Source organism: Pelodiscus sinensis, chromosome 7, assembly GCF_052426305.1.
Source record: "Pelodiscus sinensis isolate ZL-2025 chromosome 7, ASM5242630v1, whole genome shotgun sequence".
Taxonomy (NCBI): domain Eukaryota; kingdom Metazoa; phylum Chordata; order Testudines; family Trionychidae; genus Pelodiscus; species Pelodiscus sinensis.
This window is the reverse complement of record NC_143058.1, coordinates 2,756,586-2,774,623: the sequence shown is the minus strand read 5'-3', so window position 1 is coordinate 2,774,623 and position 18,038 is coordinate 2,756,586. Positions and strand designations below refer to the sequence as shown.

The 18,038-nt window shown below is 59.9% G+C and overlaps 1 protein-coding gene across 3 annotated transcripts; it reads left to right on the top strand.

Annotated features, from left to right (window-relative positions):
• The first annotated feature begins 7,187 nt into the window (after window positions 1–7,187).
• LOC102452202 (protein lifeguard 3) lies at window positions 7,188–17,836 on the top strand. Of its 3 annotated transcripts, XM_075932989.2 has the most exons (13): window positions 7,188–7,275; window positions 7,307–7,371; window positions 7,755–8,051; window positions 9,975–10,087; window positions 10,588–10,652; window positions 11,152–11,205; window positions 12,141–12,191; window positions 12,546–12,585; window positions 12,775–12,812; window positions 13,369–13,456; window positions 14,802–14,897; window positions 15,761–15,814; window positions 15,960–17,836. In XM_075932989.2, the coding sequence occupies exons 3-13, from the start codon at window positions 7,784–7,786 to the stop codon at window positions 16,101–16,103; spliced, it is 1,011 nt and encodes a 336-aa protein (XP_075789104.2). In that variant the 5' UTR covers window positions 7,188–7,275; window positions 7,307–7,371; window positions 7,755–7,783; the 3' UTR covers window positions 16,104–17,836. The 3 variants fall into 3 exon arrangements, with proteins under 3 accessions (XP_075789104.2, XP_075789103.2, XP_075789102.2); XM_075932988.2 differs by having other exon boundaries at window positions 7,199–7,371; XM_075932987.2 differs by lacking the exons at window positions 7,188–7,275; window positions 7,307–7,371 and adding an exon at window positions 7,378–7,570.
• Window positions 17,837–18,038: the final 202 nt, after the last annotated feature.

The window sequence follows — 18,038 nt, the reverse complement described above, 5'->3', positions numbered from 1 at the left end:
CTGAGTATAGCCATTCCAAATGCTCAATAATTCCTTAAGTCTCCTTAGTTTCAAACCTGCAGGCAATACCTAGCTGACTGATCATCTGAGACAAGGGAGTCCCAGGCTGTGAGAAACCTTTTCTCTCAGTAGGAGACAGACTTGAGGGAGCAATCTTATCCATGTTAGCACTGTCTTGTCCAAGGACAGCACAGGAGCCCAACAGTACTACCCTCTCCAAGGATAGTACAGGCGTCCAGCAACACTACCCTCTCCAAGGATAGTGTGGGAGTCCACACAAACTGTCAGCTTCACTCACACTCCTTATGTGCCGGGGGAAACCGCCCTTGCTTTCAGCAGCTGTGCAGTGACACTGACAGCACTGGTGCGGCTGCGGTCCCCCTCCGGACTTCACTCACTCAAAACCATGTGCTTGGACTCGCCACCAATCAGTCAGCAACAACAACAACAACAACAACAAAATCCAACCCCTATTTGGCTATACCCAGTGTTTTCGTTTTAAGTTTCCCTCAAGCCTCTTAACAAAAAAATTTTAAGTAAAAGATGACTCTTACCGCCAGCCGGTCCAGCTGGTGACGAGAACAGGGAGGCGGACTGGGGGATTTTAAATGGATCCCTTACCCTCCAGATGCGCGCTGTAGTCCGTTCCCATTCCCCATCATCAGCCTTTCCAACTGGAGTTCCAAGCCATCCCACTTCTGGCACCAAATTGAAGGGGAAATCTCGCTCCCCTGGGGTACAGAGCCCCCAGAAGGGTCCGAGGCTGGAGGTCAAATCAGTGAGGCAGGAAAGAAACTTAGAAGAGAAAACTTTATGATGCATGCATGCAGGCTGTCACTTCCAAGAGTGAAGCAGCAGCCCTGACAGACAGATTCAGGTATCCTTTATACAGAATGCTTAGACAGTTCAGTTGTGGATTGTTCTTCTTTAACATATCAAAGTCTCAGCAGAAGTACTCTGAGACTTCTGTTCACCCCAGGAGTGCTAGAAGTAAGTTTTTACAGTACACAAAGCCACATGAGAACTTGAGTGGAGGAGTCTACAAGGCAAACTGTGACAAAGAGAAGGGTTTACATGATAATTTGTGACAGACTAGGAGTATCCATGAATTTGAGATAGTCATTCCTAAGGGTCTTTGATTAGAGTTAATTTGATTTCACTCTGATACAGGGAGAGAGGCCTGGAAAACTTTTTAACCCTTACAGCAGTTTTCTTTTAGAGAGTTTTGATTTCTGCACAGTCCCCCCTTAGACACAATTGGAGTTATTTGATTTTCCCCACACGGCGGACTTGGGGAAGCAGCGCGGAGCAGAGCGGCTTTTGAGGACACTACCAAAAAGCCTTACAGGTATCTGCTGGTGGATTTAAACCCTTTGACGCCTGAAGCCTACAGGCTAAGAACAAGGCTTTCCCCCGCGACTGGCCCTGCGTATACGTCTTTTTAAAAGCTTATAAAAAATAGTCGGTTGTACCGAGCACCCCATTTTATAGAAGAGCGGCCCCACACAAGCATATCCAGGTGCGTGCAGAGAAACCTGGCTCTTTTAAGGCTCCTCATAAAAGCCAAGCCACAGCAAAGGAAAGTTATTCTCTGCGCAGCCTGCGAGGACTGGGTAGCGGCCATCTCAGAAATAGCGCTCAACACTTTCAAGGGCAACGTCCCCCCGAAACCGTGCCGAATAAGTGTGCTGAAAAAAAGCCAGGCGGCAATCAAAAACCTGAGCAATAAAAGACTGTCCCTCAAAAAGACGAAGCTAATTGTCAAGCAGTCCGGAGGGTTTATCCGCCTCTTGTTGAGCTTCGCTCTCCCTCTGCTGTCAGGAACAGAGAATGGGACACACTGAAAAAATGTATCTGGTGCCTAGCGGCCAGCTGGATCAGCTGAAAGGCGCCTCTCGCGGGAAAAGAAGTGTCAGAACCACAACCGCTCAGTGGCTGGATTCGGAAATGAAAGACATTCGTCAAAGAACCGCTTAGCCGACTACGAGAAGGCTAAACTGTATGAAAGGATCCTGCAAAGATACCTGATGTTGGACAGGCAGGGGGCAGGGGAAAAGACTACAATAAGTCTCTTTCTCCCCGAGCACGCGAGAGAAGTGCCCGGGAAAACCATCCCTCCGAAGCCGCGGCGAGCCCTACGGACTTTGTGATTTGGGAGATGTTGCAGGGGGTAAATCCTCGCTCTAAAAAAATAGCTGAAATATTGTTACAGAAACTCAAACGGCATAAAGATGGTGCCTCTTGGACCGCCGATGGAAGCTTTGTGTACCGGGGGGCAGCCGTGGTCGGGTCTCACGTGCTCGACTTAGGGGAGTAACGGGCTCTCATTCTTTCGCTAACACGAGTGCATCTAGGGGGTGGCAAGCTTTTATGAAAGCTTTGGCGGAGCTAACCACACTGACGTCCGTTGTGGGTCATGTTACCAATAAAGAATATTTAGAACATCTAAAATTGGGGCTAGAGCCGGCCGAGACCGTAAGTAATGGCGCCTCTTTTAACCAGCCCTCTGCTAAAAAATGGAAAATCGCGTGGTTAACGGTGTAACATAAAAGACAAAAATCAACTTTTATTTTAGCGTTTTATAAATGCGCCTCTTTAAACTCGCGACAAGACACACACGTCTGGACGTGCTGAAACACGTTCAAAGCAAGGCCCCGCAGTGGTTTTCCTTTAACAAACCGCGTCACCATGCGGGCGTTTTCCAGTCAATCGTTAGAGTACAATTTCAAAATCTGATCCAAAGATAAACCCCTGCCACGTTTCTTTAAAAAATATATATATAAGGATATCCAAAGGTCACAGCTAAAGGGTCCTGCAGTTATCTCTGCTGAAACATAACATGATTAGAGTTACGGTTTTAAAAAGCCGTAATAAATTTAGGAAAAAAACAACTGGAGGAAAATGGTAGGAATCAAAAAACTTCCTGAGCCCCCGCTTTGGTAAGTAAAGGGTCAGCCAGTGTTCCCTGGGCAAATTATGGGGGTGCGTGTTAGCGATAAGCCCCACAGGCCTTTCGGACACGCAGCCCCCCCAGAACATGTCGCTAGGAAAAACATCTAAAAATGAAGGGTCCTTTGATAAAAAAAAGTATTATCTGCCCAGGGTTCATCGTTACATATAGTCAAACAGGGTGTTTCTTCTGTGGTTCATTTCCAGCATGTTGTCAAACACGCCGTACACTATGGCTACGTCTACATTGGCATGATCTTGTGCAAATACTCTTTAGTGCAAGAGTTCTTGCGTTAAAGTATTTGCGCAAGAGAGCGTCTACACTGGCATGTGCCTTTGCGCAAGAGATGTGCTTTTGCACAAGAGCATCCGTGCCAGTGTAGACGCTCTCTTGAGCAAGAAAGCTCTGATGGCCATTTTAACCATCGGGCTTTCTTGTGCAAGAAATTCATGTTGCCTGTCTACACTGGCCTCTTGCGCAAGAACAGTTGCGCAAAAGGGCTTATTCCTGAGCGGGAGCATCATAGTTCTTGCGCAAGAAGCCCTGATTTCACACATTAGAACGTCAATGTTCTTGCGCAAGAACTCCTGCCAGCGTAGACAGGCAGCATGTTTTTGCGCAAAAGCGGACGCTTTGGCGCAAGATCGCGCCAATGTAGACACAGCTTATCATGTTAATGGTAGAGGGCAGCGATGCAGCAAACCCGAATCTCCGCTCTCAGGTTGCTGGTTTTAATCAAGAAATAATGGTCGGCGCACTCCTGGTCTGGGGTCAGGTCAAAAGCGAAGAGCGAGTAACCCTGGACAAATTCATCACGGTTTATCAAGACCGAGCGGTCTTTTCCGTATTTCCCGGTTGCCTGCACCAGCTGCATGTACTCCTTCATGCAGTCTCCCTTCTCAAAATCGGGCTGCAGCCATTTCGTTGTCCACATATAAGGGCCACAAAATGAACATGATAATGTTTCAAGTTAAAAGGGGTTTTCACGTAACTGTCGCTGAAGGTTTCGTTATGTACAAAACCGATCATAAGACGCTTGGGTAGCTGCCCCAGAAAGAAGTTTTCCTGGTTACTGACACGGCTGCCGGCCAAAATGCTAAACACCCTTATGCCCACGCAGTCTCCCGGGGACTTAGCATGTGCGGCGAGTAGCACTATAGCCCCCAGGGCTTCCAAACTTGGGTAGCTCTGGTCTAGATCATCCCTGACAGATGTCTGTGCCATCTCCGGGTACCGCTCACCCAGTTACACCCGGGGAAGTTTCGGTAACCGGGTTTGGTTCTTTAAAGGATTCGACCCCACAGACAGAGGAATACTTCTTTTTAGGGTGAAACAAAGATTTTTATTTTTCTATTTACTTTATAATTAATTTTTCATTTAAATCAATTCACTATCTTTGATTCTTTTAAGATAGCTTAACATACAAGTAAAAAGTAGAAAAACAATACAGTTAAACAAGAAATAATAACTCCTCCTACAGCTATGCCCTCCAGATTTACCTTTACACAATTCATGGAGTTATCAAATATATAATACTCACGTTAAGACAGATAGAAGCATTGCTTAGATTCAGGAGATATTCTTTTCTTTATGACTCTCCTTTTTTGGATTTTTCGTTGCAACTTACGACTGGTGTTGTTCCCCTTTCGGCAGCAAGATACAGCGCCAGGGAGGAAGCCTGGTTGATCAGACCTAGCTTTTTCGGATTCGCAACCCGTCCGCTCTTGGTCTGTTCCGTCCAATCTTATATACCCTGTTTCGGTATTTCTCCACTCGCCTGACAATTGCTGACGTTCGATTTTTGTTGTCTCGTTCTGCCCTTTCAAAACTTTCGTCTGCTCCATTTGGGGTTATCAGCACTTTGTTGCATATTGCTGTCTGTGTTACTTACTTCCCTAAACGCGGGGTTACTGTTAGTCAACCAATCAAATTTGGTTTTTTATCTTACATCTGTATCTTACAATGCTGCTTTTCCTTTACACTTACAACTAAACTGGTGCTCATTTGACATATTCCGGGTAGGCCTCAACACATTCCCTTCACAAGAAGAACCTAGTACTTCCGGCACGGACACGGAGCGTGGTTTCCCCGTGCGGATGGGTCTACGAATGCCAGGCTCCTTTGCTGTTCCGGTGGGAAGAACCCTGGGGGGGGAGGGGAGATCTGATACCGCCGAACTCCCAGTACCGTGCCCTGAATGCGGGTGGAATCCAGAGGCAATAGCCACGGATTGAGCTGAGGAACCTACTGAGAGAGCCGTCGTGGACTAGGGCCTGCAGCATGGGGCAGGGAGGACGCGCCCTGCTGCCACAGAAGAGCCATCAGCCCCCCAGGCGCTGTGGGGCGGAGAGGAAGCCCACGGCCTGGGTAACTCTCGGTCCCACTGGCTCCTGGGACGTGCCTCTTGGGGTGAGCCAGGCCTGGGCGGAGGAGCAGGCTCCCGGCACCCACTCTCCTGTTGCCCTCGGGGTTGAGCAGCCGGTGCCCCCGAGCTGTGACCTCCCAGTGGTGTCAGGGGCCTGCTCAGGGCAGCTGTGCGGAGCCAGTTGTGTGCAGTCAGGCAGCAGGCCCACGGGCGGGGGCTATCGCACGTCCATCCCCAGCCTGCTGGGCTCAGCCTGACGCGTGGGAGGGGGGCACCCAGGCCAGGTGGAGGGACACACACTGGGGGTTCCCAGGCGGGACAGGTGCCCCCAGGCCAGGTGGAGAGACACAGGCCGGGGGTTCCCAGCCGGGACAGGGGCCCCAGGCCAGGTGGGGGGACACAGGCCGGGGGGTTCCCAGCCGGGACAGGGGCCCCCAGGCCAGGTGGAGAGACACAGGCCGGGGGTTCCCAGCCGGGACAGGGGCCCCCAGGCCAGGTGGAGGGGCACGTGCCGGGGGGTCCCAGCCGGGACAGGGGCCCCCAGGCCAGGAGGAGGGGCACGCGCCGGGGGTTCTCAGCCGGGACAGGGGCCCCCAGGCCAGGTGGAGAGACACAGGCCGGGGGTTCCCAGCCGGGACAGAGGCCCCCAGGCCAGGTGGAGGGGCACGTGCCGGGGGGTCCCAGCCGGGACAGAGGCCCCCAGGCCAGGTGGAGGGGCACGCGCCGGGGGTTCTCAGCCGGGACAGGGGCCCCCAGGCCAGGTGGAGGGGCACGTGCCGGGGGGTCCCAGCCGGGACAGAGGCCCCCAGGCCAGGAGGAGGGACACGCGCCGGGGGGTCCCAGCTGGGACAGAGGCCCCCAGGCCAGGAGGAGGGACATGCGCCGGGGGGTCCCAGCTGGGACAGAGGCCCCCAGGCCAGGAGGAGGGACACGCGCCGGGGGGTCCCAGCTGGGACAGAGGCCCCCAGGCCAGGAGGAGGGACATGCGCCGGGGGGTCCCAGCTGGGACAGAGGCCCCCAGGCCAGGAGGAGGGACACGCGCCGGGGGGTCCCAGCTGGGACAGAGGCCCCCAGGCCAGGAGGAGGGACATGCGCCGGGGGGGTCCCAGCTGGGACAGAGGCCCCCAGGCCAGGAGGAGGGGCACGCGCCGGGGGGTCCCAGCTGGGACAGAGGCCCCCAGGCCAGGAGGAGGGACACGCGCCGGGGGGTCCCAGCTGGGACAGAGGCCCCCAGGCCAGGAGGAGGGGCACGCGCCGGGGGGTCCCAGCTGGGACAGAGGCCCCCAGGCCAGGAGGAGGGACACGCGCCGGGGGGTCCCAGCTGGGACAGGTGCCCCCAGGCCAGGTGGAGGGGCACGTGCCGGGGGTTCCCAGCCGGGACAGAGGCCCCCAGGCCAGGTGGAGGGGCACGCGCCGGGGGTTCTCAGCCGGGACAGGGGGCCCCAGGCCAGGTGGAGGGGCACGTGCCGGGGGGGTCCCAGCCGGGACAGGTGCCCCCAGGCCAGGTGGAGGGGCACGTGCCGGGGGTTCCCAGCCGGGACAGGTGCCCCCAGGCCAGGTGGAGGGGCACGCGCCGGGGGTTCTCAGCCGGGACAGGGGGCCCCAGGCCAGGTGGAGGGGCACGTGCCGGGGGGGTCCCAGCCGGGACAGGTGCCCCCAGGCCAGGTGGAGGGGCACGTGCCGGGGGTTCCCAGCCGGGACAGGTGCCCCCAGGCCAGGTGGAGGGGCACCGGCCGGGGGGTCCCACCCAGCCCAGCCGGGAGCCGGCAGTAGCGACCCGAGCTCCGCGAAGCGAAGCCGCGTCCGGGGCCAATCCGGCGCCTGCAGCGGGTGTGGCCGGACGAGCAGCGCCCCGGGCCAATGACAACCCGGAGCCGCGCCAGGGAAGGGGGCGGGCGGCGCTGAAAGCGAAACCGGATCGCTCGGCGTCGGAGCGAGCCAGGCCTGGAGCGCGGCGCCCGGGGCCCCTCGGGAAAGGCGGTCGCGGGCTCCGAACCCCGCGGCGTGGCTCGCGCAGCATCCGGCGTGACACCGGAGTAGCCCCGGGGCAGAGCAAGTGAGAGAGTTAGCGGGGTGGGGGAGGGGCATTCACCCCTTCCTGCCCCAGCCGCCCCCTTGGTGCCTCCGCCCCCCGGCTGGGCCGCTTTCGCCGGGGAGGCCCCTGGGGACCGGGGCTTTGCCCGGCGTGGGGATGCTCCTGGCCGGGTTGGCCTGTGCCCGCGGGGAGCCGGGCAGCACCAGCTGTCCCGCGCCAGGTACGCCCGGCTGCTCCTGCGAGTCCCCGTCCTGTGCCAGGGCCGCCTGTGGCAGCGCTGCCCCCTCACGGCTCCGGGCCCGGTGGCCGTGGGGACCAGGCAGAGATCGGCGTCTCGGAAGCAGGGTCCCTCGGGGGGGTGTTGCGCTGGGCCACGACGGCCGCTTTCCCTCTGCCCTCTCCAGGTGCGGAGCCGGAGCCTTGCGGAGGCGCCATGTCGTACCCCTACGCCCCCCCTCCCTACAGCGACCCCTGCAGCCCCCCTCCCTACAGCGACAAGAACCCCCTCATCCCGCTGCGGCCGGACGCCTGCTCGCCGCCAGGCCCCTCTAGCGAGGGCTTCCCGGAGCTGGGCCTCGATCCTGCGCCGTCCGTGCCCTGTGCCGGGGGCTTCCTGCAACCAGGAGGATATGCAGCTTCCGGGGGCTGTCCCCAGCCAAAAGTCCCGGAGCCCCCCATGCCGACGATCCCGACGCACTTGGGTAAGCTGGGCATTCACTAGAGGGTGTTTCTTATGGGGGCGCTGCATTGAAACCCCCTGAGCCCAGAGGGCTGCACACAGGAAACCCAGGCCCATCAGCCTGCTGAAACAGACGAGGGACCGCCTGGTTCCGGAGCCCCTGAGGGACGGGGCAAAGAGTAACAAGGGGCTCCCAGGGGACGGGGCCAGATGGGCCATCAGGGTGGCAGAACCCGTGTGGGACCAGAGGCCAGGAGTGAGGTGTGCAAGGCAGAGGAGGCGGTGGGGTGAGGGGCAGGGGGGCCCTAAAAGGGCAGGTGACTCGGGTGCTGCAGGGCCTGGTGTGTATGGATGTGTGGGGTGGGGGGTTCCTTGACCTCCTGGGAAGTATGGGCTCTGATCTGTCCCCCCCAGATCAGCTAGAGAGGAGATCCCCTGGTAGGAAGCAAAATATTCCAAGCTCGCTCCCCAGGGAATTCGGCTGCAAAAAACTCTGCCCATGGTATTTTAAAATTCTGCTTATTTTAGGTGTGGCAATAACACCATAGAATCATGCCGATTTTTCAATGTGCTCTGACCATTCATCTCAAAGTACCTCTCAGCCGATCTCTCTGTCGCAAGACAGAGGACGAAAAAGAACCAGGATTCTTTTGGGTTTTGGTTGTTTTGACAAATAGATTCCTTGCTGGGTATGTTCATACTGAACACGGAGCAGTCACTGACTGGCACTACGTCACGTGGCCGTATTTCCTGCTCTGCTCGGAAGCAGCGCAGAACAGAAGCTGGCTGTGACCTGGAAGGGGTGGGGGTGGGAGACATATGGACAGGGTTTGGGGCTTGTGGGGGGGGGGGTGAGGGTGTTGGGGAGCCTCCCCATACAGACCCTGCCTGACCCCTAATCTGTCCTTGCCCCCAGGTATCCCTGCACCTCACTCAGCTACCCCATCCCTATGTGGCCTTGCACCTCCTGCCTCCATGAATCTCTGCACCCCACTAAGCCACCCCCGAGCCACCACCTCCCACTCAGCCCTGCCCAGTCTGTCCTGCTCCACTAGCCCTTCTGAACCCCAATCTGTGTGCCCCCCCCCCCCCGGCTGCCTTGTGTGCCCTGCAGGGTCTGTGCCCCAGGCCTGCTCACCTGCAAGGAACCCAGCCTCCCCCATGAGCCAGCTGCCCTCCCATCTGCTGCCACAGCACCCCCTAGTGGCCGAACGGCATCACTGCAGCACCTCTGGCAGAATGTTTGCGCTGGAGGGGAGGGAAAAACCTTGGGGGGGGAGGACATGAATTGTGCGCATGCGCGGTGCCAAACAACCAACCCCCCCCCCAAGCCCTGCAGCTTCATAGGTTTCCCTCCCCCGCCCCCCGTGTAGGAGCTGGGCACCAGCAGCCATGGGATCCGATCATCTCAGCCTGTGGATTTGGGAGCTGGCAAGACTGGGGTGGGGGCGCCTGTGAAGCTGGAGGGCTCTGAGGACCCCCCCCCCAGCTTCTGGGAGACTGTGGCTGCTATGTGGAGCACAGTCCGTCCCTTGCCCTGCCCCCGAAAGTTCCCTGTTGTGAGGGGGAGCCCTGGCGTGGCCCCCAGCGGGGCTGCACAGAGATGCTCCTGCCGGGTGGGGGTGGGGGTCTGACTTGGGAGGGGGGGCCCCCCTGGAACACTCCACAGGGGAGCTGCAGAACGGAGACAGCGCTGCTCAAGTTGCTTCCTTGCGCTGGGTGCCCCGGCCTCGTCCTCCCGGCCACAGCGTCAGCGGGACCTCGGCTGGGGCTGAGGAGTCAGGGCAGGACGTCCCAGGGGGCAGCCCCCTCCTGGTGGAAGGTGGGCAGGGAGGGACATGGGCGCGGGCGGGGCAGCCGCCACACATGAGCCGGCTCCGCGGGGCCCAGGGGAGCCAGCGTTCAGGTGCCGAAAGCTCATGGATCCCCCCTTCCATCCGCCTAGGGGGCACCGGCCTCCCCACAGGGGATCCCCACGTCACCATCAGCTTTGGGAACGACTCTGTCGGGGCCGCCGACTGGAGCGACAAGGGAGTGCGACAAGGCTTCATCCGCAAGGTAACGCCCGAGGGGGCCGGGCTGCAGGGTGGGGGCGCCTGGTGGGGAGGGGTGCCCCTGACTCTGGCCCTGGGCCACAGGCTGCGGGTGGGGGGGCGCCTGGGTGCAGTGCGGGGCTGTGGGGATGGCGTCTTACGAGGCCAGCGGCCAGGGCAGTGTCATGCTCCTGCAGTCGCAGGGTACCCCAGTGCTGGCAGGGGGTGGGGGCTCGGCCCGGGGCTGGGAGGCGGCTGGAGGGGAGGGAAAAGCCTGGGCTATAGAGGCCCTCCTGGCCTGGAGGGCATTGGGGACACCCAGACCCTGTTGGGAGCCTCCATGGGTGATCTCTGTGCCCCACCTGGTCCCGGGCTGGGGCTGCGTCCAGCAGCAGTGAGATCCAGCGGCTCCCTCCCACCTGGCGCGGGGCAGCGGGGGGCGGTGGCGCCTGGGGGCGGCCGCGTCTCTCCGGGGGCAGGGCCGGTGCCCGCGGGTGACCCCGTCCGTCTGTCTGTCTCCTCCAGGTCTACACCATCATCTCTGTGCAGCTGCTGGTGACCGTGGGCATCATCGCCGTGTTCACCTTCGTGTGAGTCCCGCTGCCCCGCACCCGGCCCTGGCTGCCGCCCCGCAGCTGCTCCCTGCTCCGCCGGGCCAGGAGCTGGGACCCCCGGGGCTCTTCCGTCTGCCCCTGGCCCTGCCCCTGCTGAGGGGAGGGGCCTGAGCCAGGCCGGGGGCTGGAGGAGCCGGGTGCCGTCTCACAAGGGGGGCCCACCCCAGGGCTGCTGCCAGCCGGGCAGGGTGCAGCCCTGAGGGGTGAGACGGGGGGACGCTGCCCTGCACTGGCAGGAGGGATCCTGGCGGGTCTGTCGGGGAGACGGGCCCAGGGTGGGGCAGGGTTAAAGGCCTGTCCTTCCTCCCCACTGGGCACCCCACGGCTGGCTCGGGGCGATGGGGAATGGGGAGACTCTCGCTCCCCCTCCTTAGGTCAGGCCCCGCGCTGCGCCCACGGGGGGTGGAGGCGCCAGGGGGCGGAGATGGGGCCGCGCGAACCCAGGGGCCGATCTCACGCTCTTCCCTCTTTGCAGCACCCCCGTCCAGACGTTTGTGCGGAGGAATTTTGTGGTGTACTACGCCTCTTAGTAAGTGTCTGCCCCCGGGGAGCCCTGCCCACCCCAGGGCCCCTCCCTGCCCGCCCCAGGGCCCCTCCCTCTTGGTAGGGCCCTGTGCTGCACGGCCGCCCTGTCGGGGGCTCCCTGCTGAGGGTCACAAGGCTCCGGTGCCCCATGCCAGAGGCAGCGGGTGCAGGGTCGGTGGGGCCCCCCATTCCGGGGAGGAAGGGGGCAGTTCATAACTAGGAAGGAAACCAGGAAATCGGCTTCCGAAACTCCGCTCGGGCGCGGCGCTGTGCCGCTGAAGGTAACGAAATCACTGGGCTCCCGGCCAGGGGTGATTGACGAGTCGGATTGGGGCTGTACCGTGCGACCGGCGAATGAGCGGGAGAAATGTGACGGAGACGCCCATTCCGCCACTGCGAGCAGGGAAGAGCCGCGAGGCGGGCGAGGGGGAGAGTGGGTCGTGTTCTGGGATGAGAGTGGAGGAGTTTGGCTCATTTAGCCCAGCAAAACGAGGGCTGAGAGGGGAACTGATTTCTGCCTGTAAATACATCCGAGGGCCACCTGCAATAGCAAAGATGGGACCCAGTAGCCCGGGAAGTCTTTTTTGGCCGTTTGAAGAGGGAGTGAGGTCTAGTGGTTAGAGGGTGAGCCTGTTGGGGTCTACTGATCCCAGTTCTGCTGTGTGACCTCAGCCACTGTGCTGCCTCAGTTTCCCCTCTGTGCCACGGGGATGATACTACCCCCCCAAGAGGGGCGATGGGAAACGTAAGGGCTGTTGCTCAGGTGCCTCAGGTGGAGGCGAAGGGCAGCGCGCAGCACAAGGCCAGCAGGGCAGAGGTTGGCACTGGGGGCCGCCAGGAATCGAAAGGGCCCTGCTGCCTGGCACGAGGCTCCGACCGCCCTGGCTTTGGGGGGAGCAGAGCTGGGAGGGGCCCAATGTCTGTCTCTTTCCTCCCCAGCGCTGTGTTCCTGGTCACCTACCTGGTGCTGGCCTGCTGCCAGGGCCCCAGGTGAGTGTGCGTCCCAGCAGGTCAGAAAGTGCAGCCCCTCCCTCCGTGCCCCAGCTTGGAGTCCCCTGGGAATTGGGGGCGGGAGGGACCGAGGCAGGGGTCCAGACCAGACTGGGCTCTGGCTCCGGGCCAAGGGCCGACGAGATGGGGCCAGGCCCCAGGGTCTGTTTCTGTCCAGTGGGGCCGCCTGCCCTGACTTGGGGGTCGGTTTTCATGGGGACCTCTCTCTCCCCCTCCCCCCCCGCCCTGCAGTCTCATCCAGGCCAAAATGCCGCACCCTCACACTGAGCCCCCCCGCCTGCAGCCCTGGCTCCGGCCCCCACCCCTCACCTCTGTGTTCGCTCCCTCCCCCAGGAGACGCTTCCCCTGGAATATCATCCTGCTGAGCATCTTTGTAAGTGGGGCTGTGGCCCCGATCCTGGGAGGGGCCTTGTGGGGAGGGGCGGGATGGACTGAAGTGGTTTGGATGGGGCACGCGGACACCAGGGGGTAGAAATGGGGGAGGGAGGGTCCGTGCGTCCGTCTGTCCCTGCCAGGAGCCGGCTCCGTAGCTAACCCCACCCTTTCCTTCCCTTTGCCGCAGACGCTGGGCATGTCCTTCATGATGGGCGCCATCACCAGGTATCGGCTGGGACACCCGCTCTGAGCCCGGCCCTGAGTTTGCCTGGCGGGGGGAGGGGGGGTGGAAAGAATGTGGCCCCCCAGGCCTCGCGCCTCCCCGTCTGGGCCTGGTGACGCCTGTCCCCAGCTGCACAGAGGACACGAGGTGTCCGGTGTCCGTTGTGGGCCCCACACGCCGACCCTGCCACGTCCGGGCGCTCGCCCTGCGGGGGCTGAGGGTGCGGCTGGAAAGGAAATCAGCCCCCCTCCCCCCCCCAGTTTCTAACTTCCGGGCCCCTCACTGGCTCGGCTCTGCTGCGAGTGGCCCTGGAGTCTGGGCTCAGACAGCGCCTCCTGGGGGCGAGTGGCAGAACTGCAGGCTGCCTGGGACGGCTTTTCTGCAGGCACCTGGGGGCAGTGTGTCCCCCACCCATCCCGGGCAATGTGCCGCCCTGGAGCCCGTGGGCTGGCGCTGCCGGGGAGCGAGCCGCGGGTCTGAGCTCCCGTTACACGGGGAGGGGACACAGGAAATAATCAAATGGCTTTGAAACGCGCCCCCCCCCCCCTTTGTTCACAGCATGTACAGCACCAAGGCTGTCCTGATCGCCATGGTGATCACCGCCATAGTGGCCATCGCTGTCACCGTCTTCTGCTTCCAGACCAAGGTGAGGCTCAGGGGCGCCCAGGGCAGCGGGGACGGGGGTCGGGGACTTCCCCTCCTGATGGCCCCCGCGGTGTAGGCTGGGGCTGGGCACCGGGCCGACGCCGCATCGCCCAGCGTAGGGTGCTGGGGGGCAGAGAACCCCTGGCCCTGGGGGCCGCGCTGCCTGCGCCCAGCTCTGGGGCCAGACTCCAACGGGGATCTCGTGTAGCGGCCCGGAGAGCCTGCAGGGTGGCCGCTTCCGGGGGGGGGGCTCCCCGCTGGCCGCGTCCCAGCTGGGCAGCGCCGTGCCCTGCAGGCGCCGCCCCCCCTTTCGGGGAAGAGCCAGTGTGGCCCATCCTGGCTGCCCTGGGGAGCAGCCAGCCCCAGTCTTTGGCACCCCTGCTGGGGAAGCCTCATGCCGAATAGGGCGAATCAAAATCGGTGGGGGGAGCGTTAATTAAAATATATGTTTGGAAATTTTGAAGCTATTTATTTAAAAACTTGAAGCTGGCAATTTAAGACCAAAACTGATCGTAATATCATTTCAATTAAATGCAAAAAACCTATGAAGCAGGTCCTGTTTCCTACTGGGTGATAAAGACCGTCGCTATTGACTGGTGGAACTCACTGGCGTAGCACTGTGAGTTGTTGAAGGGCTGCTCCAGCTTTTGACAGCAGCCGTGTCCTGCGCAGGTGTAGGGAGAGAACTTTCTCCATTTCAGTTGATTCAACTCATTCATTTCAAAGCTAAGAAACCAACTGAGGGTGACAAAAAAGCAGGAAACCTCATTTTCCTCTTCCAATTTCTCCGTGAAAGCCAGCCGAGAGGATGAAATCTACTAGTTCTAAAATCTTGAAGGTCACAGTGACTACAATAGAAACAATCAATGCAAAACATGTGGTGGTCCACTTTTTTTCTTGTGTATCTAGCACTTCTAAGGTAGTTAATGACAAAAATGTGCTGGTTTTTGTGTATTTTGAATTGTTTGAATTTCTATCCAAACAGCGCTTGACACACATCTCAACTTAATCCTCATCTGGTAAAACGTGAATCTTTGTAACTACTTAAATAGATGTGTATAGATAGTGCTTCTTCCTGCTTAGCCAAGAAAAGTACCACATTTCATGTCAAAGCTTTCTCTTTTAAACATGTAGATGTGCAACAAATGAGCAACCAATGAGCTCTTGTCTTCCGGACACCAATGACATAGTGCAGATGCAAATCAATTATTTAAATCAAGGTTTCCTGCTTGGTGGCTAAAATCGGCGATGGGAGTGACTTTGATTGCAATCAGTCCGTCCTGGTGTGGTGGGATAGCTATGTGCTCTGTGGGTCTCACAGTGCCTTGTCTCCCTCCCGCCGGCAGGTGGATTTCACCTCGTGTACCGGGTTGTTCTGTGTGCTGGCGATCGTCCTCCTTCTGACCTCGATCGTCACCGCCACTGTCCTTTACTACAAATATGTGAGTAGGGGCTGCTCCTTGCAAGGCTGGGGGAGGCCCGGTCATAGACCGGCTGGGACATGACACTACAAGTCCCAGCTATATCTGCAGAACTTAAGCCCAGTGTGACCAGCATGGTGCATGACTGGCCTGAGTCTGCAGAGAGACTGAAGCAATAGCCCATTTTCACAGGGAGGGTGTTAACTCTGACTTGACAGGGGTGATGACTCTGAAACCTAAGGATGGCGCACCGGAATGTCCGCAGCAGGGCGACTTCTTCTCTGATCACATCAGATCCTGGGAAGGGGGTGAATGAAATGACCAAATTTGGGTCTTGCAAACAGATCCCACTCTGCCACCTTGCAGGAAAGCATCCGTGAGCCAGCTGCCCTCAGCAACAGCTCGCATTCGGCCAGGGATGCCGGCGCATGTTGTGTTGGCAGTGGGAGTATTGCCTGGGAGATTTGGTTCGCCTTAAAAGGTGGATGCTTGATGCTTTGCTGGGAGACTTCTAAAGAAACCCCGGATGCATCCAATGTGGCTCAGGAGGGGTGCTCTTCCCTCAGCTTTGGGGGTGCCCCTCGCTCCCCTGAATTGCCCAAGGAGGCGCTGTATTGCCAGAGTGGCCCTTTCAGATCTGCAACCCCAAGAGCCCCTTCATCTCTAAAAATAATCCCTTGGCTTGTTTGTTGGAAGTTAGTTCACAGCTGTCATGCTCCTCCCCAGAAGTGGCCGCATTTTGGGGGTGGGCAAAAGACTCCGTAGGGATTGTGCTCTGGGAGCTGGCTGGTTTTCTTCCCCAGCCCCCGACGGGTGGGTTGCGTGGGTCGTCTGTGCCCCGAACACCTCGCAGCAACGGGATTCGTTCCTCCTCCTTTCTGTAGGTCCGCTGGCTCCACATGCTGTACGCGGCCCTCGGGGCGATCGTCTTCACCCTGGTGAGTAGCGCCGCCTGCCCTCTCTCCCAGCTGAACCTGGACCCCTGTTCCTGGGGCGGACAGGAGGCAGCTCTGGGCTCTGGCACGAGGGGCCGATCATCTTTCGCGCCGGGCTGACCCAGCGCCCTGTCTCTGCTCTCCCCAGTTCCTGGCCTTCGACACCCAGCGGCTGGTAGGGAACCGGAAGTACGCCATGGACCCGGAGGAGTACGTCTTCGGCGCCCTGGAGATCTACGTGGATATTATCTACATCTTCCTGTTCCTGCTGCGGCTCGTGGGCTGGAGATAGGGCCTCGGGCGGGGCTCCTGGCTGGCACGGCCCGGGGTCAAGGGGCACTCTGAGAATGCCTGGCTTCTTTCCTTGCTGTCTCTGCCTTTCCTCCTCCTTGCCCTGGCGTGTCTCCCAGGCTAATGGCCTCTGCTTTTGTGCCTCGCCCGAGAGCCCAGCGTGGGATTCGCCTGGTCTGCGCACGGAGGGGTAGCGGGTGGGGCAGGCCCATGTGCCCTGCAGAAGCCTGATAACGAAGCCAGCATCCGCCCATTCCCGCCCGCCTCATTAATTGCTCTATGGCCCTTTGTGCTCCTACGTGGCCTCCTGCCTGTCGTCTCTCTGCCCCCAGGGGCGGGTCCGGGCACTGAGTTCCTCCCCGGCACGTCCTCTCTTGCTGTTCGTGGCCCTGCTACTGAGCCCCGAGCCTCTGGCAAGTGACAAATCCAGGGGCCTGGTGGTGCAGAGTCAGGATTTAAATTCTTAGCAGCTGGCAGGTGCTGGGGGAGAGTGAAGGGTTGGGGGGCTCTCAGCCCCCCGCATTGGAGACATTAACGGGGCTCATAATGACCCGAGCCCAGAACAGTTTGCCAAGGTAAAGGGGCTGAGCAGGGAGAGGACCCTCTGCCCCGAGAAGTGAATTCACGTCCTCGTGGAGAACGGGGGTTCTAGGCTCCAGCTCTCGCCGTGACACAAGCTGCCAGCCTCTCCCGCCCCGGCCTGGCGAGCAGCGTTAGCTGGGTGAGTTGCGTTCCCCGGGGCTGCAAGAGGCCAAGCGTGGGACAGATCTGTCCTCACTGCTGTTCAGCCCCCGGTGAGCAGCTCTGGCCCCATATCCCCTCCAAGGGCAGCGGAGAGACGGGGGGCTCAAGTCCTCGCGCCGATCCAAACCAGCCTGCACCTTCCCTCTGCCCAGCAGAGCGCCCTCCAGTGGAGAGGGGCGGAGCGGGCTGCAGTCCATGCACTGAGAAATATACATATTTTTTTACAGGGGCGAGGGATTTTCTTTATACATGTCTTAAATGCCAGTGTTTGCCCAGCCCAGTTTTCACCCTGTGTCTGAGGTTTTATAGTACAACGAGAATCTTCCAGGCTAGCAATAGCGCTTCTGTCTCCTGCCATTGATCTACTACAGGCCTTAGGTTGGGTTTTTCAACCTGTTGGCACGCTGGCTCCTCCAGCTGTTCCTGGGGTGGGGGCCCAGCTCAAAGCAGAGCCAGGTCCCCACTCAGAGTAGGGCAGCCCCATCAGCACGCCCCAAGGGCAGGGCACGGGAACTGGGTGCAGCGAGCGTTAACCCTTGGTGCTCCTTCCACGCTACTAGCGGCCTGGCGCGGCCTTCTTCACGCAGTGCCTTAAACCCGGCTGGGCCTGGCAGGGTGGGGAGGCCGGCCCAGCACCCTGCAGGGAATCGCCCCTTTCATGGGCTGCCCTCCTCAGACCCATGTGCTACACCCACCTAGGGAAGGAGACCAGCTTGTCCTGGGTGCAGCGCTCCTGGGCAGCAGAGCCCGGCTCTGTCCCAGCCGAGGGAGGGGGCGCTGCAGGGTTACTGCCCCCCCCCAGAAGAACAGAGCGGGGCCCCCCTCCCTGGGGAGAGCTGCACCCCCAGCCAGGTTCGGAGTGGCCCCGGTCCTGCAGGAGCGGGTGGGAAGGGATGTTTGAACAGCACTTACCTGTCTTACGTCCTCTGTGGAGCGGCTGCGCAGCACGGTCGTCTCCCCGCACCCAATAAAGCAAAACTTTGATTTTTTTCCAAGCGCCCGGTGCCTATTGATTTATATGCAGGCGAAGCAGGGGGGCCTGGCCCCCTGGGACCTGGATTGCCCAGCACTGCCAGAGACCAGAGGGGCAGTACAAGCAAACCCTGCTTCAGCCCGAACCATCCCTGCCTCCCAGAGACCTCTCTAGGAAGAGGGCGAGTTCAGTCTTCGGGGGCTGGACCAGCCTCGGCCA

Bases quoted from the DNA above. Each gene is read 5' to 3' on its own strand.
- LOC102452202 (XM_075932987.2), top strand. From the start codon at position 7,507: ATGCTCCTGGCCGGGTTGGCCTGTGCCCGCGGGGAGCCGGGCAGCACC. The intron at 8,052-9,974 runs GTAAGCTGGGCA...CCATCCGCCTAG, and splicing joins GACGATCCCGACGCACTTGG to GGGGCACCGGCCTCCCCACA. The intron at 10,088-10,587 runs GTAACGCCCGAG...TGTCTCCTCCAG, and splicing joins GACAAGGCTTCATCCGCAAG to GTCTACACCATCATCTCTGT.